At 36.2% G+C, this 22,584-nt stretch overlaps 1 protein-coding gene across 1 annotated transcript in view; it reads left to right on the top strand.

Annotated features, from left to right (window-relative positions):
• Window positions 1–22,584, top strand: part of GRM8 (glutamate metabotropic receptor 8) — a 327,956-nt gene that overhangs the window by 133,999 nt on the left and 171,373 nt on the right. The window contains exons 4-6 of the mRNA XM_071733781.1: window positions 13,729–13,864; window positions 14,312–14,466; window positions 15,694–15,831. Of these exons, the coding sequence (XP_071589882.1) occupies window positions 13,729–13,864; window positions 14,312–14,466; window positions 15,694–15,831 (429 nt within the window). The remainder of the gene's footprint in view (window positions 1–13,728; window positions 13,865–14,311; window positions 14,467–15,693; window positions 15,832–22,584) is intronic.

Raw genomic sequence — 22,584 nt, 5'->3', positions numbered from 1 at the left:
TTAAGTTATATGTTAAGATATTATCTTGATTGTTTCTCAGGATTTACAATCCTGACAGGTAACTTTATGTTCATGCCCTTGTGCTGTGCTTGTTTTTGATAGCTTCTTGCCAGTTTCATTTTGCTGCCTCATTTGAGGGATCTGGGTTGACTGCATGCTCTGCAGCACCATGAGCATCATTTCACCTTGCCTTGTCAAAAAATGGACAGAATCTGTTTGCTTTGATTTTAAATCATGCACTCACTGTGCTCAAGTCAAGCTTGGCTTTCAATGCTGATCTGGGACATGTAGCTTGGAGGAAAACATAGCACTGTGAGAGCAGGAATTCAATTTGGGAAGTTCCATGTGGGATTGCCTCTGGACTTCTCTCATTGGCAGCATTTCCCTTCAGCTTTTAAAGGACTGATTTGAATCTAGCAAACACACAGATGGTTAAAGGTGATTTCTAGGACATTAGCATATAATTCTGCAATAAATAATCAGGCAATGCCAGAGAAGATCATCCATGGCTAGTTCTATTGCACATAGTTTTGCTCTCTGAAGGTCCTTTTTCCATCTAGGATTTTACTCTGAACACCTCTGTAGCACTGCAGTTGCTGCAGTCTCTTTAAGTTCACAGCAGATGTGTTTTCTTCATGAAACACTTTTAGGTTTGACTACAGCTGTGATGATGATGAAGTGATAAAGCATTCCCATTTTATGTCACATAAGTGTGTAAGACAGTGTCCTTCTCATGGGACATGGTGGGAGGTATTCTGTGAGACAAATACAGAGGCTCTGTGCAGCACTATAGTTTTTTGTGGAATTTCCCATCTGGAAGGGGTTTTCAGAGAATAATGCCACACTGGGAATGTACATATCTGAGTGATGATTGTAGGTGAACAGAGAGGCTGAAGACCCTTACTACCCTTTTCTTCTTCTTTGCTTCTTACCAACTGGGATCTCCTACTTCATGCCTTTTTTCCATGCAAGGGATCAATCATAAAGCAGGTGAGCAGGAGTTTCACAATGAAGGAAAAGATTAGGAAAATATGAACGGAAAATGGCTTTGGTCACTAAGCTGTCTATGTACACAGTTTACTTCATGTGGAAAAGCTTCCAATAACTGGTGTTTTTATTTATCCAGAGATAAAGTTGACTTTGTGAACAGAGCTAGAATAAAGAGTAGATTAAAGAGGAGATTTAGCTCTGTGCCAAGGATGGAATTGTGGTCCCTCCACCTTCCCAGTGTTTGATCTGTTTCCTGTGTCCTAGGCCTTTGTTGACCTAAAGACAAAGCTTTCATCCTTTTGATAGCTACATTAGTAAAGGTATCCAGATTTCCCTCTTTACTGTAGTATAATATTGGCATATTTCATTCTGAACACAGTTACATTTATTTGTCTGATGTTACTAAGAAGCTTGGTTGAGGTTGACCAAGATGTATCTATTCTGGCTGAGCCTTTCAGATTTTGGCTTAGGAGAGCAAGAGAAATTCCTCTGAGTAGCTGCCATTCTTTGCAAGGGATTTTCTATGTGCACTTTGATGGAAATCACAGGAAATCTGTTTCTTTCTGCATGGATTATAGCTTTCTCCCTGTGTTTTTCCTTCTTGGACATTAAGTAGAGCCTTTGTGCCTTCGGAATGTTAGTGAGAGTGAAGTCATATTTCTACCATGTGAAAAAAAGATAGGCAGGGTTACCTGCTGTCCTAGTACAGGCATTGCCAGACTGCATAAAAGCAGACTTTGATCCTACTTGCTACTCGTTTCCCAGCAAAACAGGGAGGTGTGATTGCACCATTATAGAAAGAGGGGAAATAGGCCAGAATCAGATCACTTATTGGACCTCCTTAATCTGAATCTAAGCATTTTTTAGAGATTCCACTTAGAGTTACTACATGTTTTCTTCCTGAATAAGGACTGAGGATACCTAGCAGACATATACACCTGCTGAAGAATTTACAAAATTGGATGAATCCTAAAAGTAGGAAAACCAGAGTGGAGGGCATGGAGAGACACAAGAATGGCATGAGAAAGGAGAAAGTGAAGAAGGCAAGAAAGAAAAGGAGATGGGGGTCATTTAACCAAAACCCCTTGATAGGGTAATAGGGCTAGGATGAGGCTGGACTTGATGATCTTAAAGCTCTTTTCCAGCGTGAGCAATTCTATGATTCTATTCTATGATTCTATGTGTCCTGAAAGTAAAGACAGGTGTGAGTAATTAGGCCATTAGTAAAAGTAAACATTGCTGTATTTCTGCATTATTTTTTTATATATATAGATGGTACCTTTCAACCAAAAGTAGGGAAAGCGCCTTTTCAGCATTTATTGTACTCTAGAATTAAAAACATTTCCGTGTTTTCACTTTTGTTGCACCATTTCTACACTGATGTGTATTGAAACAGACTAACACGTGTTCAGATTGCAAGCTCTTTTTTGTTGTATGCCTGGTTCTTCTGAATGTGTTCCTGCTTCTGCCTCTTGCTCTAAGTTCTCAGGCCCATTGCAGGTCTCTAAGCTTATCTCCTGGTTAGTAATTTTTGAACTGATGCATTTTATTCTCTAGGACACTATGAACTAAGCTAATCCTTCATCCAAACATGCTTTATGAAAAGACTACTTAGTACATCCACTCACTCTTAAGTGCCTTCTCAAGGCAGATTTTACTACTTGGCATTAAATGCATAGAGACATCAGGCTCCTCTCTTTGAATTTGTTCTCTGATCCAAATCTCACAACACAATGCCACAGACTTTGTTAAAGATACAGAGGACATATAACCAACTTTCTGGTACATTTTTAAAATTAAGGTAAGCTTCCAAAGATTTTATGTGGAAGGCTACTGACTGACTATTCTGTTCACTCAGCTGCTCATTCCTTTATTTCACTGCTGTGCCATAATGGAAGTATTACTGATTCTTAATATCACTATATATTCAACTAATGTAAAGAAAGATAAAGTTCTGAAACAAAACATACAAATTAGCTTTATTTTTTCATATTTTATAGATGTCAATGATAAGAAGTCAGCAGAAAAGTTCATTAGTATTTTTAGATACTGGTGGTGCTTTTACCCAAGTGTCTCGCTCTGTAAGTACTTTAAAGCAAGATAAATGTAGCTGGGTACTAATATCAAAATCTGTATATGAATTTTGCAAATAAAACTTGCAGGCTAGACACCTAATTAAACAAACTCAGTCCCCCTAGCATGTATGAGAGAAGGTTACTTAGCTTCCAACTTAATTGCACAATTTTATAATATGCAAGTTGTGTTTGGAAAAATGAGGGAATTGGATCTCTGTTTTTGTTGAAAAAGTTGTAACCAGATCCAGTTGCTGCATACTGAAGTTAGAAAAAAATATAAAAAGGGACTTATTGTTTTTTCAGTACTGAAGAACTTCTACAGTGGTAAAAATCTGATAAAAATCAGATTAATTCTGAGATTATAGGATAATAGACTTTGACTACACATGGAAGCAGTCAGAAATTATATTTCCATTTCATTCGCTGATCAATGTTGGGTGAAGAGGCTGAGGTAGATGAGGAAAATTGTATCTTTGAGCCTGAAATTATTTTCCTATTTAGTTAAAACAATGAACAGAGCTCTTCGTGTATGATGTAATCTCTGTAAGATATCCAGGCCTTGGAAGAGAACTTCAAGTTGTGCCTGCAGGGCTGAAGTCAGCGTGGTTTCTGATGACAATATCCATGAAAACAGATGAGACCCTTCAGGCACAAGGCTGTGAGTGAGCAATCTAGCAGCATTAGCATGGGCTTAAGTTTAGTTTAGGCTTGCTGTATAGAGAATTTATGTAGTAAACTCTGTTAATGTGCAATATTCTCTTATAGGGCACTGCAACTGTCTTATATTCCTTTTTGGCCACTAGATTTACCTATAAGTTTCCCTGCCAGAAGTGATCTTTCTGTGTTTTTCATTGCAAATTTGTGTTTATAGTTTCATGTAGAGAAGATCACAAAATTATCCTTTCTTAATTTCAGAAAAAACGTGGCTATTTTTTTTTTTCAGTTCAAATTTGGGTCTAGTTTTTTGAACCTGACATTCAAGTTTAAACATAAGTAATTAAATTCAGACTCATCTTAATCAAACATAAGTAAATCTTCATAGTTCAAATACTGAGAAAAAAAGTATTTTACACCTGGATGTAACCTAAACTAAATAACACACCTAATTTTAAGAAGAATTCCCTGATACTAGGCTGTTTGGTAAGGAAAATACATAAAGAAAGATGCAAAATATTGCTTTTCCCACCAGCATTCTGGAAGACAGCAAAAAGAAGGGATTCTGACGAATATAAGAAATCTGTGGCTATTTTATGACCACAAAGAAGAAGAATATCTTCACTTATAAAAGCAACCAAAAACTTTTGGAATGAGAACATTAATCACTGCTGCTATTTTTCTTAGAAGGCATGGTTAAAAGTAAGGTTCTGCTGCCTGTGTACTGCTTTTAAGTGCAAAAGTGGTGACTGAAGGAAACCTCTGAACACTGTGATAGCAGTAGGAAGCATGCCAGGGAAAAATAGGACACCAGCCTACCACTAACATAAGGTGATCCAGGACAACTTTACTGAAAAGAATGTTTTATATTACTGATAAAATATTTAAAATAAACAGGGCAGGGAGTGGAATGAAAAAATGCTAGACCAAAGTTCCCTTAGGGACCAAATTATCCTACAAGAAGAAAGGTTATATTTATTTAGAAATAAATATTTTTACAAAATCCAGTCCTTCTTATGGCAGTGTTTCTTTTGCTTTCTAAACATCATTATAAGGAATGCCAGAAGCTCCTGTGTTAGCTTCATGGTGCTGAATAAATCCATCTAGGACTGTGAATTCAGCTGACAACTTGCAGGGTTTCTCCAGCTGCGTGGCAAGAGGATGCTACACCTGGAAAACAGCATCCCCTGTCTAGTGGTGACAACCAGGAGACAGAAAGACAGAAAGTGGTAAATTATACAGAGCTGTTGGTACTGCATCTTTTAGCATAGCATTAGATGTTAACCAGTACCTTTGGAGGATTCAGCAGCTGGGACAGGTTTTTTTTGGACTGTGCTTAGAAGTCAGCTGGCATTTTTTATGCCTGACCCATCTCTATAAATTTTTGAAGCAGCCATTTCCATCTAAACTCCCTGAAACTCCCAACCCAAATCTTTACTGCTACACGGGCTCATTAGTACTGAGAATTTCAGAAAAACAGAGGTAAGAATAAAGGTCATAATCAGGAGAACTTTATTTTCAGAGAAAGATACCTGTTAGATAACCACAGGGCAGAGTTTGAGTTCCCACTATTACTTTGTTATAAATCAGGACCAGTCCTACTTTAAAAAAAATAATCTGAAACACTTGTAGAATTTAGGCATTTATGACATTTCTTTCATGAAGTATGTTTTCCTGATCTTAGAGAACAAACAAACAAAAAAAGAGGGTTGCCCTTCCTCAGTATGGATGTCTGTATCATGTAGCCAGAAAACAGAAAATAGCTATAGGTTTCTTTTTTCATGTTATACCTTTGCAAGTTCTAAATCTGAAAATAGAAAGAACCACATTTCCACAGAGGAAGATATTCATACCCAATGCAGTAATAATAATTAAAAAAAGACATAGTTGTGAAAGCATTGCAACAGCTGACCAGTAAATGTGAGCAGAGCCCAATTTCAGTGACATTCTTCTGACCACAGATGGTTTTCAAGTTTGAATAGGCATCCTGTATCCTTTATGAATTAGTTATGCTAATTATTCACTGCAGAGGGGAAAATTCCTCTCTCACAATTTATTCTTTCTGGTTTTTGTTTCTTTTTATACTGTGAGGGTATGTGATTTTTACCTATTCATAAACATCTCTACTACCGATGAATTTTTCTTCTAGCCTCTCACTTTCAAGGCTTTCATTTACACAAATAGCACTGAAAACTCACAAGATAAAAAATGTGTTGTTTGTGAGGGTTTGTTTTTTTCAAACCTGAAAAAAAAAAAAATAAAAAATCAGTAGGTTTGGTGATGGAGAGAATATTCCTTGAAGTTATTTTCTGTCAGATTCTGGTGTTAATGCAAGCTGTAGTGGAACAGTTCCTTAAAAAACTGTTTTGGAACAGTTTCTTAAAAAAAAAAAAACAAAACAAAAAAACCCCCAAAATATTTTTTTACTGTTCAAAATGGAAGTATAAAATAACAGATACTTCTTGCTTCATGTCACCTTAGAGACAGACTCTTATGACTGAAACCAATAGCCAGGGGTCTCATATGGATCCAGAGCTTGTTTTTTTTCATTCCTTTCTTTCCTATATTAGAAGTAACATCTGCTTTGCTAAGGAAGTGTGTATCTGTGTGAGTGCATGTGTTTGTGAAATATGAATGGCTTTATGCTTGTCAATACATATATGAATGTAAAGAAAAAATTATAAAAAGAATGGATGAATTGTATTTATCAGAATGTTTTGTGTTCTTTGATACTTTCACTGAATGTCTTTTAATTTAATTTTTTAAATTATTTTTCAAAAGAATGAATGAAAGAAGAGAGACAAAAAGCATTGCTGAATGGACTTTTCTAAAACACTAAATGAGTGAGACTTTGAGCATGTAAAGGATGATAGTTCTGAGTAGAAAAGCTCATACTTGCAGCTGACATGTTCATGAAAATGCATCATTGCCCTGTTAGTGCATTAAAAACACCTTTGTCATAAATATTAGGGGATTTTGATAAAACACATTTTTACATGAAGGAAACAAAAAATCACTGTATGGGCTCAAAAAGCAGATTTTTTTTTCTGTTAAAAGACTATAAAGAATTGCTCATCCTTCATTGTGTTTTAGTGTTTTGGATACTAGGTACCACTTTTATCCATTCAGCGTGAAGTATTATTTAAATTATTTAGTTGCTTAAACAATTTTCTTTCCATTACTGTACATCAAAAAATATTGTCACTGTTGGCTGAAGAATTAGCTGTCTTTGCAAGAGTAACTGCATTGTTTGCCGAGGTATTTTGTGAGCTTTTGAGGAAATAAAAAGCCACAAGAATTTAGAATATTTCCATACTGCAACAAAAGAGGAGTACTGGAGTGAGATTTTATTTAACTGGATTTGGATATGAATAACAGTGGAGATGCCATGGCATGGACTCCAGTGGGAGCATGGAGATCTGCAAAGCTAAGATACACTGCAGTCCATTATAGCCACAGCAGTGATCATATGGTTTGTAAAGGTAGCTCTGGCAGCAATGCATGGCTGCATTCAGACCTCCCAGGCATGGTCGTTTGGCACTAAGAAAACATACGTATTTTGAAGAATTATTGCTTGTGAAATCTGATCTTCAACTTGTAATGATATCTTCCTAGGTGTTACTCCCTGTGGATTCATACTCTAGAATTGTTGTTAAGGGCATCTAGGGATATACAAGGGGATGGCAGCAAGTTGGTTGTGGTTTAAATAATAATTCCAGCCCAAACATTTTGTGTTTCCTAAAAATTACTGCTTATCAACATCAATGAAAGTCCCAGGCAGAAAATTTGGTTTTTTAAACATTTTTCTTATCGCTTATTTTTTACCATTCAGATTTCTTAGCATTCACATTTATCAAGGAATTAACTGTCTGCATAAAAAGAAGATTGAAGCATTTGAATCTACATTTGAAGCAGATTTCTAATATAAGCAGGTCTAGATTTGCTAGACACTCAGTATAGCTATAGAAACTATAGAAAGAATAGGAAAAGGGGGAGAAATGTAATTGTCTGTTTTTCCTCACATTCTCTTGCATCATATGACTCTGTCAGACTTGTGCTATCTCCTGTCAGACCAAGGCTGTGCCTGCCTGAGACAGCTCCCTCTGTGCTTCTAGGAAAACTTCTTACTGAGCCTTCTTTTGACTCTCTGACATCTTTTACCCTACTTGGAACAAGAAGTTCTCTGCCTTCACATATTTCTGTAATGTCTTTTGGAAAGTCTCCACAGGCCTGCATTAAAATTTTCTTGGTGTAGTGACCAGTCACATGTAATTAATCTTAAAAAAAGAAAATGTATACTTGAAGGGAGCTGAGAAAGTCCTGCCAGGTAGGACTGGATCTCAGATGTTCTCTAACTGTCTTCAGCTTTTTTTGGGAACCACGTGGTTTACAATGAAGCTGCCATGAAATAATTGCCTTGCAATAATGTATGCTGAGTGAGGTGAGGTCTGTCTCCTTATTCTGAGAAACAGATAACTTGTAAAAGCACACACATAGCTTGATCCTTTCCCATCTTACAATGATAGGGCTAGGTATGTAAGTGAGGAGATAAAAATATTTAGAGAGTAAACTAGTTCTGAGTAGTATGGTTGTGATCCCATTACTGAACATGCTTGTATGGAGAACTGTGTCTTCAGCTTTTCTGATAAAAAAAGATCCTTTCCTGTTTATCTCACTTGCTGGCCCGTAATAGAGTGCTGAATCCTAGCCAGAGTGGAAGACAGCATGGCCCTTGTATTTAGCTTGATCTCTCAGTCTTTGCTTTAGGGAATTAATTTGTTAGTGCTGGTTTTCTATCAAGTCTGCTCGCTATTTTCCAAATAAGTATTCAGCATCACTTCTGGCACCCACCTCCACATGCTTGAGTATTTAATAGTTTATAATTAGTGTGCCATTTTGTGACTTCAGAACCCATGAGACTGAATATTTATGACTATAAAATCACCCTAAGTTTAACCACCAAAATAATACAGGTATTATGTTTCCTTTTCGCTTTACTTTTTCAGTGGTAAAATCACTGTTGTAAGAGCACAAAAAGAAAGGAAAAGCTTATTGACCCAGTTTACTGACAATATCTTCAAAATTTATTATTTTTTGTTTGTCATAACCTACTTCCCATAAGATGTGTTATGTAGAGCACCTGTAAGCAAGCTAAGCCCAGCATGGAGCAATTTGGTTTAGATGTAATTTTTATCACAATGGAGAAAACAACTCAAAAACATACTAATGTAGATCAGGTCTGGTTATGTGCCTGTTTTAAAAGCACAAGAGGTACCAGCTGCTCACCACGGTGCAGAGTACCTGGACTCAGCCCCTGATCACAAGTAGGGCAGCTCCTGTAGTGGCCCTGATTTACAGTTCCCATCTCTTCTGTCCTTCTCTGCCTCATCCCCTGGCTCCAGGTGCTGGATATCACACGTAATACCTGTTAGACAGAAGACAAATTATACTCACTGGCAGTGTTCTTTATATTAATTGTTTTATTCCTCAAATATCCAGAGAAGAGCAGTGAAGCTGGTGAGGGGTCTGGAGCACAAGTATGAGGAGTGGCTGTGGGGAACTGCAGTTGTTTAGTCTGAAGAAGCAGGGGCTGAGGTAGATTGGGAAAAAATTTCTTTAGTGAAAGAGTGGTCAGGCAATGGAACAGGCTGCCCAGGGCAGTTGTGGAGTCTTTCAAACATTTGGACATGGCACTTCTGGACATAGTTTAATGTTTATGGTGGTTTTGAGTTGATGGTTGGACTTGATCTTACAGGTCTTCTCCAACCTCAAGATTTTACAACTCTGTAAAGCTCTCACAGGATTGATATAACCTTAGCTTTACAGATCTGAGAACAAGAAAAATAGACTTAGCACAGTTTGGTGCTGAGACCTTTTGTTTTCTGCCTGGGGTATTTGAGAAAGTACTTTCCATCAGTGCTATCTTCACATCTTTAACATGTGAAAGATACAAACCCTAAATTTAACTTCTGTGTCATATGTAAATTAGGGAATGGGTGCATTAGGAGTGTGGTACTGTTACAGGTATCTGTTCCTGGACTGGCTGACTGAAATGAGTCTCTCTGTCTGACTCACTTCTGGGTCTCAATAACAGCTTTTAGTGTAGTCCTTTCTAAAGCCTGTTCTTAGGTCCTTCTAATTGACTGCATATGAACATGACATTTCCTTTTGCTAAGGAGGCAGTTCTCATTTCCTCATAAAAATGTTAGATTAATCATAATTTTGGCCAAGGGAAATGTAGACCAATGTGTTTTTTTAAGTGCATCACTAGACAACGAAGAATAACAAATGTTTTGGAAACCAGCAACAGGGACAAGCAGTTTTGCCAAATCAGTCAGAAATGCTGACAGAGCGAAATGTGTAGACACTGTTTGTTCTTATGATTCACAGCCATAAATCCTCCAGGGGCATCAGGTGCCTGAACCATCTGCCCTTTGTCACCCCTGCAGCAAATGGTAAATCCGTCAGTATCACGTACAGTACATCTGTTCTCAAACCCTAAATCTCCTTGATTTGGGTAAATATCTCTTTTTTTTTCATGCTTCATAAGATTATCTTAACTACTGGCCTCAAAACCTATCCCTTTAGTTCCTCTGCTAGCTGTTTTGGAGTAAGTATTCCTTATTCAGATTGCTGGCTCCTGTGAATCCCTTTCTTATACATTCATCTCTTTTTGTGTCTGGGCATTTAGCCCAGGCTGTAGATTTCAAAGGTGATAGGGTGCTGAGAGGTTGGACATCGTGGTGTTTAAGTGCATTTGTGGCTCTAGCATTTCATCATTAGCTGAAAATTGATACTCTGTTACTTGTTTGAGCAATAGCTCTAAATGCAATATATAAATAAGTGTGTACACAAAGTGTTTTGTGTGCTGGAGGCAGTTTACACAATTCATTATAAATGTAGAAACAAGGCTGAAGTGTGTTTTATTTTATTCCAATTAGTATTTAACACATTAATCAGTGTATAGATGAGAAGATTCACAGTACATTCATGACTGAACTTGCTGCTGCAATGATGGAGTGGTGTTCTACGCCATTTTGACTGAAAATAGGTTCTTTAGCTACAGCAGCTTTTCACTGCTTGATATCCATTCCACACAGATTGTAGATGGTTGTGTATAGTGCATTATACATATGAGCTTTTTCATATTTGCATATTAGTTCTATGTGGAAAAGTTTTTGGTGGGTTTGGGTTTTTTTTGTTTGTTGTTTTTTTTTTTTCTAAGGGCTGTTGCATGAATAGCAATGGTTGGAAAAGGCACTCTCAAAATTAATGAGGTAATAAATTATTCCTTTAAGTAATTTTTTAGGATCTGTTTTGCTTTTCATACCTGAATGACCTTGGGGACAGTTGAAAGCTTGGCATCGTTTTTCAGGTTTTCTTTTGTTACAGTGAACTTCTGATTGTTAAATTTACAGGATTTTGCTAAATATTTCAGCCCTATTACTTCAGAGAGAGGCTGTAGTTAATAGCTTTTTGAGTGCCTATCTCAATAGCTTCATATAATTTTAGAAAACTGGCTAAAGCGTTTCATAATCCAGTGTCCATCTTTTCATTACTGGGTTGTCAAATGTACCAGGTGAATGTGAGGGTCACCAGCTATATGGGCTCAGCTGATATTACTGGCAAATTAGCTCTTCATGATGGGGAGCCAGGCTGTTCTTAAAGACATGGAGAAATGTCTTGCCAGGAAAAGACACTATATTCCATTTTAAAGTAAATAAAAGTAAATTATATTGTATCTTTATATTATTTATAGATACTAAAGATATATGTACAAATATTTTTTGTTAGAAATGGCTGATGTTCTGATTTGCAAATATTTCCTTCATGTGAAGAAGAGGTTAAATGTTAAATTCAGGTTAAATCTACACTGTAGTATGCAACTCTCAATCTAATAAAATAATAATGCAACCTCCAATACATTGATGCGTAACTGAAGAAGGTGATATATTTTCCTGTGACTAAAACTGGCTGATTTCATTTGAAAGTTGTTATTTTTATACTGGCAGTTGATAATTCCATGCTTCATTTATGCCATGTCTAAACTTGATACAAATTTATGATCTGCCTGTGCAGAGAACTATTGAGGTTGATGAGATTCTGCAAAGCCAAAACAAAAACTGATAATGAATCCCCAGTACTTTTTAAGTATTAGAATAGAATAGAATAGAACAGAACAGTTCCGTTTGGAAGGGACCTACAATGTTCATGTAATCCAACTGTCTGACCAGTTCAGGGCTAGCAAAAAGTTAAAGCATATTGTTAAGATCATTGTCTAAATGCTTCATAAACACTGGTGAGCATAGGACAGCTTTGAACTTTTTCCACTAATTCTTTGAAGAAAAGAAATTTTAAAAAATTCATAAATTCCTTTATTTTGTTGGGTTTTTTTGCTTAAAGGTTAACTACATTCAGCTTAAGAAAGCTAATGTGAGACCTCTGTAACATTGTCTTATAGCTCCACATCCCAAGCTGAATCTGCCTGGATCCTTGTTTTTGTTCAAGTCACATCACTGACAGTGTGTATCAAACTAATCTGTGAAGTACTTTAGGAAAAAAAACAAAACAAAACAAAACAAACCATTTTGATAGGAAGGAACAAGAAACCACTTAGAAAATTTGAAAGCTTCCCCATATACAGCATAGCCATCTAGCTGTATCTTTAGTTGTATAATTACCTTTAAAAACATAGATGTTTATATGACCCACATGTTCTTATACATCAAAAAAGAAATATTATTGTGCATTAAAAATAGAACAGCTCTTCTATAACATTCTTATTCTTCCTTATACTGAAGATATTTTTCAATGTAGAAATATTTAGATACAGAGTTGTAAAAAAATATTATTTGCTTTGCCTCTGTCTTGTCGCTATTTTTTTCAGAAATAAACATTTGCTCATTTTCTTAATTTTCTGGGTTTAATAATGATTAGATTTCCCATAAGAGGCTCTCTTTTTGGGGAATGAGAACAGTTAAGAGCAAATATTTGTGGGAGTTAGTTGTACTGATGGACCAATTTATCAAATGTACAAGTGTCCCAAATCAGGCAACAGTTCCTAAAGAAAAAAGAATTAAAATAAATTAATGAGCAAGCAGAGAAAGGTTGGCTATGGTATAGAAAGTGTGTGCCAATATGGATTCAGTGCTTCATGAAAGAACCTCCAGAAATTTCTCTGCTAGTCTGCTCAAAAACAGGTAACAGTGTCATGAAAGGGGAGATTCCCCTGCACAGGTATGTGAAAGCCATTAGAAATCACTGAGTTTCTGCAGAAATTTGTCCCTCTTTGCTGGGCAGGTATATTGTGAAGATTTCTATTAGCACTTTCCTTCTGTCAGGAAGAAATATAAATACCATCTCTGAGTTTGTGTTCATTTGCTGATTGGTAATTTAGAATATTCAATGACAACCTAAAACATCTTGAATAATTTAGACAACTTAATTAAGTATGTCATAATAACAATTAGAAGTGATCTGTATGTATTAATTCATAAGAGAACATTTCAAGTTTGCTACTTGATTCTGTAACCTAAGCATTTATTTTTAACCTTATGCTCTCTGTAGAGAAAATAAAGGTGTCTGATAGCACCTGGTATCACACCATGAGCATAAGATAACTCAGACTGTGGCTCCGTGGCTAAATGGAATCTTGTGGTATGTCTGGGTTGTCAGCTACCATAATTTGTGGTAGGAAATTTGAGGTAGGAACTCAGGCCAGCAGCGCTGTAGTGTGGTGCTTGGTTATCTGGATGTTGTTTAACATTTTATATAAAATAATAAAGTAAGAGGTAAGTGATTTGTACTCTTTAATGCAATATTAAGTCATTAAATTTGTACATTGCATATTTCAAAATATATAGATAAGATAACTTTTGGTTGCACTGCAGTATCTCTGGATTAGCACCTTTAGATTAGTTTTCTTTGCCTGTTGGTTAACTGTAGAGTATCTAAAGTGTTTATAAACAACGTGTGATAATTATTGTTTTCCCTTTTTAATTTTTCACAGGAGGTGTTTGCATTGCCCAGTCACTCAAAATCCCTCGGGAACCAAAACCAGGAGAATTTGAAAAGATCATCAAGCGCTTGCTGGAAACTCCAAATGCTCGAGCAGTGATCATGTTTGCAAATGAAGATGATATTAGGTACCTGTTTCCTGATTTTGTGTGTTGAAAGTGCTTCTCTTCACAGAGATGCTCCATTGGTTGGTGCAGAATTGAGTAATGCAGGGGGTTTCAGCTCCAATGGCATGAAGAAGTTGACTTGCAGTGTGCTAGTCCATTATTCTATGGAGATCTAACTTGTTCCTGGTTCCTAAGAGTTCAGCTCCAATAGATCATTATTTGATGACTGAAAAGAAAGAAACCAGTAAGAATGCTAGAAAAATATGGATAAAAGTGGAAAAAATTAACTCGTACAGTACTGTCTTTTGAGTTCACTACAGCTGTTGTTGAATATGCTTTAGACTGTGAAAACTATTCACTAGTTGGTCAGTGTGAGCTTACTTATGCATGCCTAGAATTAATTCTGGGGATTCTCAAATATTTAGTAAATGGAGTTTGTTTAATCAGTTATTTGTTGTGTGTTTGCAGGCGAATCCTGGAAGCTGCAAAAAAAGCAAATCAGTCTGGACATTTCCTCTGGATTGGCTCAGATAGTTGGGGGTCAAAAATTTCACCGGTTCAGCAGCAGGAGGAGATTGCAGAAGGAGCAGTTACAATTCTGCCCAAAAGGACATCAATAGATGGTAGGAATGCACGTAGCACAAAATTCTCATTTTCTGACAATGTTCAAGCACTATAGGCTGGTTTTTTGGTTGTTGTTGTTTTTTTTGTTTTTGTTTGTTTGTTTTTTAAATTAAAAAAAACCCCAGCATTTAGTACATGATTACAAGAAAATCACGGAAAGCTTTGCAGATAAATAACTTGAGTTGGCCTGATCTAATATACATTTAATATCTCTGCTGAGATGAGAAGATGCTGAATTTGCAAATAGAGAATCTTATAATTGTGTAATAACTAAAGCATGTGTAATGGATAGTTTCTCATCCACAGCCTAGTGGTTCTTTGGGACAAAAAAGAGAGTATTGGATGATAATGAGTTAGTTCATTCTGGGAGGAAATGAATCTAGGCTCTGGTTTGCAATCCTAAACTTAAAGAAGCCACTATATTAATGAAGTTTCTGACTTAAAAGTTGTTTGAACCACCTTATTGCTGGAAGGGTGTTGGGTGAAGTGGCACCTCTTACTGTCTGGGTAAGTGCCCTAAACTGGTTCATGATTAAAAAACTGAGCACTCTTGATACTCAGAGGATTTAGCCACACAGAAGCATTTGTAAAAGGCCTAATCCAGATGGTATGAGCTGGTCATTATTTCATTATGGATGCAGTGCTGTAGAGGTGAGGCTGGTGCAGAATCTGATCAGGTTTAACAAGGATTCTTTAGTTTCTTGACTGGGGTCATTAAACATAAGTAGCAGAATCTTAGGTATCCTGGAAGCCCTGTGGTTCAATAGAAAATCACCAAAGGTACTTGGTAATTTCACATGGTCTTGAAATGCAATTTCTTTGAATCACAGTCTTTAAGTAAGTAGGGATTTTAATTTGTCGAATTTCTTGTAGGTATCTAATTCTTTATTTGTGTCATCTCTACATTAAAAATTAAGATGTTTCCCTAACCGCCTACAATGCATTTTTTAAATTATAGAATTCTGTGGGAACTTTAACTCTGTGGAGACTTTAACTGCTGTAGGTGTTTAAAAACATCTTGTTGTAGAGCAAAGATAGAGTAATAATAAATATATTATTGCTTAATGTTTAAATACCACTCTTTTCATAGAATATCTTCTTGCAGTAGTTTCTACCAAAGACTTGTTCTTGTTCTGACAGTTATATGAAATCTGCTAATGTCTTTAAATGATCTGTCTCTATACTGTACTGTATTTTAATGGGTTTTCTTATTCTCTTAAATGTAGGATTTGATAGATATTTTCGGAGCCGAACTCTTGCCAACAATAGAAGAAATGTGTGGTTTGCAGAATTTTGGGAAGAGAACTTTGGATGCAAGTTAGGATCACATGGAAAAAGAAACAGCAATATCAAGAAATGCACAGGTAACTGTGAAAGTAAAATATTATCTGTAAGTTAATCATTAGATTGTAGGAAGAACTCCTATCTGGTGACCTCTCTTCTGGCTCACTTCAGTTCTCCAATACAAATTATTGTCTTGTAAGAAAAGTGTGACTTTTTTCTCGAAGCTGAAGAAAAAAATCATGGGCAATATTTTGGAAAGTCAGTTGTTAATTTGCACAACCCAGTGGTGGTACAGATTTTCTTAAATACCTATGACATCAATTCCATTCATGTCTTCAGTGAGAGACTGCCTTTCTCACCCCATCTATAGTTGTCCATATGATTTTTTGGCACATCATAATAATTGTCATATTATCTCTGATGCATACATAGAGAAAATTAAATTTCTTTTAAAACTGTTGGGGTTTTGATGATGGGTCAAGTCATGAACCCCTTACTTAGTTTACAAGCTGTGTTTAAAAATGGAGTAAAAATCAAATCAGTATGTCTTTATTATTTGTCCTTGTTTGAAAAGAACAGGATTCTTTGCCATATCCTAAATCTATTCTCTTGCAGTTTGAGCAAAATCTCTATGTAACTGGCACTGATGTTCTCAAACCTGCTTGCTCAGGCATCCAACCCATGCACAGTTGCCACGACAGCTAATGCAGCAGCTGCAGTGGTAGCTCTGAGTTTCATCTCACCTGCAAGATGTTGGCTTTTTGCTGTTCTATGCAGGCTTTACTTCAAGATTGTTACCTTTATTCTTGTGTGACTACATTTACTTTTTGTATATATCGTTTTTTGCCTAAGGTCCAGGGTCCCAGTGCAACCACTACCCTGCCCCAGCAGTACTGCCAGTGACCACCATCTCTGTGGCTACTGGCTGCAGCACTACCCAATTTTCTACTCTGCATATATAAATATGACACTATTGATGTTGACACAACTCTGTTTTCCCAGCAGTGCCTCTCACCAAATAATATCATCCATATGGATGGTGAACAATTTTGTTTGCTTGACTTTCCAGGATTTCTGGCTGCCTGGTGATGCTACCACACAGCCCTTGACATTGAGGGTGTGCTTCCAAACAAGCTGCAAACAAGGGCTGCACATCAGCACCCTTCTTCTGGGTTTGTCAGACAGACATACTGTGCAGTCTCCAGGCACATTCACTGTTACTGCAGCATTTGACAGATTTGCTGTATGTGTCCTGTGCCATCAGTTTAAAGACCTACTTCACTGTGCTTCACAACACACAGATAGATTTCACATAGAAATGTAAGAACCAGGCATGCACTCTCTTGTTTCAACAATGATGATTTGTCTTCTATATTTTGCCACACAATCCACAAAAAAAGCTAAGTGATAGCTCATTACACTAATCCTTTACTCTCTGATCTTGATTCACACAGTACTAAGACCTGTCTGGGTAGCTAACCATGCCAGGAAAAGATTGGGGAAGGATTATTTTGTTTTTACTGCTGTAAGTGGAAAATAGATGAGTTTTTTTATGTTCTTCAGGTGAAATGAGTGCTGCATGTGCTGTAGTTTGGTAAGGTCTAAATGTTGCCACAGATGTTGTATGACTTGTCTCAGACACATCACATCTGTCAAATCAAATTACCAAGTGAAAAGTATAAAATGGCTGGGTCATATCTTGATAAATTCAAAGTAATTTGACATTTCAAACAGAAATCAATGTATTTCATGAAGCATGGTATGCTCTCTGTGCCTGAAAACAGAAAGAAAACGTATCTTCTGACCCAGAAAGTAAACATAGTATCAAGAGATGGGATTAAAAGTGGTCAGTCTCATGCTTATTTAATTCATATATCAAGGATTGGGTAAAAATAAGAACCAAAATGTGTTCATTTTTAGTCAACTGAATCAGGACATCAGAGTGGAAATCAGAATAAACCTCCTGTGATTTAAGGAGAAATGATAGGTAGAGACTGGGGAATGACCCTGAGTCCAGACCTACAGAATCACAAATGGCATCTTGAACCATCCCAGTTCCATCGTCCCAACCTGCTGTGCACAAAAGAGAGGCAGCAATCCTGGCTGGTTCTTCATGCCACAGCCTTTACCCAGACAAGCCAGTCATCTGTGGTCTTCTATGTCTTCTAAAAATGAAAGGGGAGAATATTCCACCCATAAATCTATCTTTCCCTTGAAAGGCCCAAGATTTTACTTCATCTCAAAGTCTGCTCTAAAATAATGGTGGTAAATGAAAGAAATGAATGAACCCCAACACTCCAGTAAGGTTATAGGAGCTGTTGCATTTAGTTGTTTAGAGCTTAATACTGAAGACTTCAATCCTTGGCCTATCCTGTTTGCCTTTTGTCCTTCCAGTGAATTTTCTGTGAAACTTCATGGAATTTCTAAGTTGTAGATTTCAGCTCATTTCTTAAAAGGAATATATTTCTAGCTCCTGCAGCTCTTCTAGACTTGAAGACTGAACTTAAAAACAATGTTTATCTTAATTTCACCATTTGTTATCTGGGCACTGATAATAATAATATCTTCTTTGTCTTTTGCCCACCGGCCCAATGTTTTTATCATGGTAATAACCAGTGATAAACTGAAAGAAATCAAAAAGCTTGAGATACAGCCATAATCTGAAAATCTTCCTCTCTAAAGATATTAAAAGGCAAGTTGATAGGTATAAAGTTTTCTCAGGCTTGAGATGTGTTTTGTTAGGCATTCCTGTTTATCTTAGCTAGGAGACAGTTGAATCTTTTTCTCATATGACATTTGTGATTTCCAGCAATAACAAAACTGATAGCCCTGTTGCTTATTTAGTCAAGTTATCTGTTCATAGCTTTAAATTTTTAGTACCTGCAGTAAGAATGTGTTACCAATGTAATCCAATTTCAAGCATTTTTTTTCCTATGCAGAGACTAGAAAATACTTTACAGAAAAAAATATATTTTTCTTTTCCATATAAAATCAACAGTCCTTTTAGCACTGAAAGTTCTGAAAGATCTTTCCTTGTTTGAGGCTAAGAATTACAAAAGGGCATATGCCTTCTTATTTCCTTCTGTCTTGTACACTACTGATTATTATTGTCTAGTGATATAATGGCTTAAATAGCTTGTTTCAAGACAACTGCCGTTTCAAAACTGTTTAAAAATCTGTTTATTTGTAGTTTCTGTTACTTCTTATTCCTAAAAGTATTTGTGCTTTGGAGATAGCATAAACTAATAAGTTACTAAGTCTGATAGTTTGCTTTCTGATTTTTGCCAGTTTACAGAAAGCAATGATCTGTGCAAACCTAAAAAAAAAATAATTGCTTTGCCACTATGGGGCTAGCTTTATGTGTTCCTGAATGTCTGTGTACACTGATCAAATAATCAAGATTAGACTGGTTCATTGAAAAATATTAGAGATTTTTCTTTGTTTGTTTCTTTAATTCTGTTCTGGAATTGAAAAAAAAAATTAAAAATCTAATTGGGCAATCAAATTATTAAACATGAAATGGTAATTCAATGACTGCCTGTAAGCTTTTTTTAATTGGGGAGAGGGGAAAGCATTCACAGAGAAAACTAACTTGTCTTACTGCAACAAAATGGAAAAGAATGAAGCACTTACAAGGATCAAACTGTTTTTAGAAGATACAAGAAGCCTCAGTCTTCAAATTTACTCAACATGCAGGCTTACTATATTTGATTAAAATTTTTTTATTGAATCTGTGAATCTTTCAGGGATTTTCAACAACATTTCCTTAGCACTGGAATCTGTGGGAATGAGGAGAATGAGGAGATGAGAAGCTTTTCACTCATGCCCATTCCTCAGCAGAAACCTGTAGACACAGGCAGGATTCATACTTTGATTACCTGTATGATTCAAGAGGAAGGGCTTGGACTATGGTTGCAGGAGATGGCAGAGGCAGTGTGCTTCTTGCTCTACTTTAAACTTAACATACAGACCCTCAGCTTCCCAGCTGAGTCAGTTGGTGTGCCTGGATTTTGGTAGCTAAAGATTTTGCATTACCTAGAAATACTGTAAACTAATCAGATCTATTCCTGGTGTTATGTTATTTACTCCAGCTCTTGTTGAGCTCTTAATTATCAGTCCTTCCTTAAGGCAGGTTTCTAGACCTTGTGTTTCTTAAGGAATGCATATAAGTATTAATACAAAGGTTTGAAAACGAAGTAAAGATACCCCAAAGTACTCTTTGCATTGAATTGTGAGGCTGACTATATGCAGCATTGCTCTTTCAGCATACGAAAACACAGTGACAGAAAAAGAAAGCAACATTAATAATGAGGAGGTAAGGGAGAAAGGCAAGAATTAAATTAATTGTACTCAGATTTCTTTCCATTAATTTCACAGAATATTAATATTTTATTACATTCGAATAAAAAAAAATCTAAATGAGCCCTCTTTACACATATACATATGTATATACATAGAGATTTTTGTTTGTGTTTGAATGCATAAGCATAAGTAGAAACCTGCATAAGCAGGTAGAAATCTAACATGAAGCTGCTTACTCTTTTATGTACAATGGTAACCCCAAATTTAAATCTGACATAAGAAGATATAGTTCCACTGGGATTTGTTCTGGATTTTCCCCACAGCATACCTTCAAGGCGTGCATTTATCACAATATTTACTGTCTTTGAATGGCAAAAATATGGCCTTTTAATAAAACCTTAGCAAAAAAAAAAAAAAAAATTAAAAAGACTCCTTCTTGCACATCCTTGCAGAAGGAGTCTCTCCCCCTGTTTTGCATGGTTAGCATTTTAAGTACTCTGCAAACCTAATCAGCCTTTAACTGCCTATAATGACTGACTGCACTGCTAAAAATAAAGATGGAAGAGTTTCCTAAAGCACATAGAGACCTGTGTAAATTAGGCTAATTTCAATTTGCTCTATCAAACCTATTTGTTTCACTGAAAAAAATTGCAACGCAGTGTAATACACATCATGCATACCTAGGAAATTTGCAGATACATAATTTAATTGTTTTCTCTTAATTAAGTGCTTTGAAAATACAATTGTACCTAAAAATTTTGATAGAAAGAAGATTTACTCATATGAGTATGCCATCACAACCTAAAAAAATGTATAACTGAAAATTTCAGTGTCAGAATGTGAATCTTGCAGAGGTGCAGTGCACTGCTATTTAGTTTGACTAATGGTTCCATTACCATAAAATCACTCCTAAAGTAGTTTTTTTCCTTGATGAGACCTACACAAAGTTTAAAAAAATCAGCACAGATGTAGTTGAAGCATCTGATAAGTTGTACCACAATTCCCAAAAGTCAGTAAGGCTCAAGAGGAACTTTCAATATTTTTGAGAACATAGAGAGTTGCATGCTCTTTGTGTTCCTTGTGTGTTGTGACCAGTATGCTTAGGCATAAGAGGTAGGAAAAGCAATTCTTCTTCCTGTTCTTTTGCTGTTTTTCACCATTTTCTTGATTCCTGTTTGAAAAGAACCTTCTAACACATTGTGGAAGGATTTTTTAGTTTTTATTTATATTTATAAAATGTCTATTACTCCTTTCTGTATGTACAGTAATTCTATGTAAAAATCACAGTAGTCAGATTTGGAGCATGATAAGAAAGAGCCAAGTTGACCTAGAATCTCTGCTACCCATCTCATCAATTGGACACAAAAGACTTTGAGGAACATTTGTCATAGTCTGAGTTCTTTCTTCCTTTGCTTTGGACATTATCTCAGAACTATGAAAATTGTGTGTTACAGCTAGCTGCACTGCAGTGGTCTCATGCTGCTGCTAATGTAGCATTAAATCAAACTGCATCATGTGTCATTAAATAATATATGGACCCAGAGAGCATTTACTCTTGATTTTAAGACAATAGATCATGTCCCAAATGGCACTGAGACCTCTTTCAATAACCTAAATGCAGTTTGATCTCTTTATGTCTGTATACTGTAGGCCATAAATTCACCCCTTTTGCAGATTTTGTCTGTTTGACAATTTCAGAAGCCTGGGTAGTCAATTCCAAAGAAAAAGTTGATGTCTGAGAATGGTGAGTGACATTCTGACTAAATTAGCAAGACTGAAATATGGAATTTCTTGTGCTACACATCAGGTAAGAATGATGAGACCAAGTTCTCTCCTGATGGTGAAGAACAGGCAGGCACGAACCTTGTTATCTCTCTGGTGTCAGTGTATGACAGACTGATAAGCAATAGAAGGGAAGCTTCTTACGTAGCTTAAGGTATATTTGATTAAAATATACACGTTTGATTGTCTTCCAAAGGGCCAGTTCTGTCTCTTGTTCAAGAAACTACAGGATTTCATTCCATACTGTTTAATCCCAGCAACTACTGATGTGCATAGGTATTACTCAGAATGTCTCAGAGCTGTCAGACCAGAGGAGCTAACATACACTACACATTCAGCAATTTAATTTCTTCATTTCCCCTACTGTCATCTTTTTTGTTATTACACCAGTTGTTAGTATTTTAAAATCTCTTTATAATATATCCGGTGGAATATCACTTCTCAATCCTGTTATCAAAGCTTAGATTTACCTACAACCTATGTAATTTAAAAGAGATTCTTATTTCAAAATGAAGAAGAAATTGCTGATACGCTTCATAGATATCTTTGTTTCTCTATACTTTTATTCATAAACAGGAATTGAAGTCTTGTATTCTGTCAGGAAATGTCAATTTTAGATTTATTGTTTTACAAATTATGAGTCATATCCCACTGCACATTCATTTGAACAGAGTATCTGTTGGGATACTTTTAATACACTTACGTAGGTGCACAAGTGTGGATGTATTTGCTAGCAACCTGTAAGACCA

The sequence above is a fragment of the Heliangelus exortis genome, chromosome 1, assembly GCF_036169615.1.
Source record: "Heliangelus exortis chromosome 1, bHelExo1.hap1, whole genome shotgun sequence".
Taxonomy (NCBI): domain Eukaryota; kingdom Metazoa; phylum Chordata; class Aves; order Apodiformes; family Trochilidae; genus Heliangelus; species Heliangelus exortis.
The sequence above is the reverse complement of the archived record's forward strand: the minus strand, read 5'-3'. Positions and strand labels throughout refer to the sequence as shown.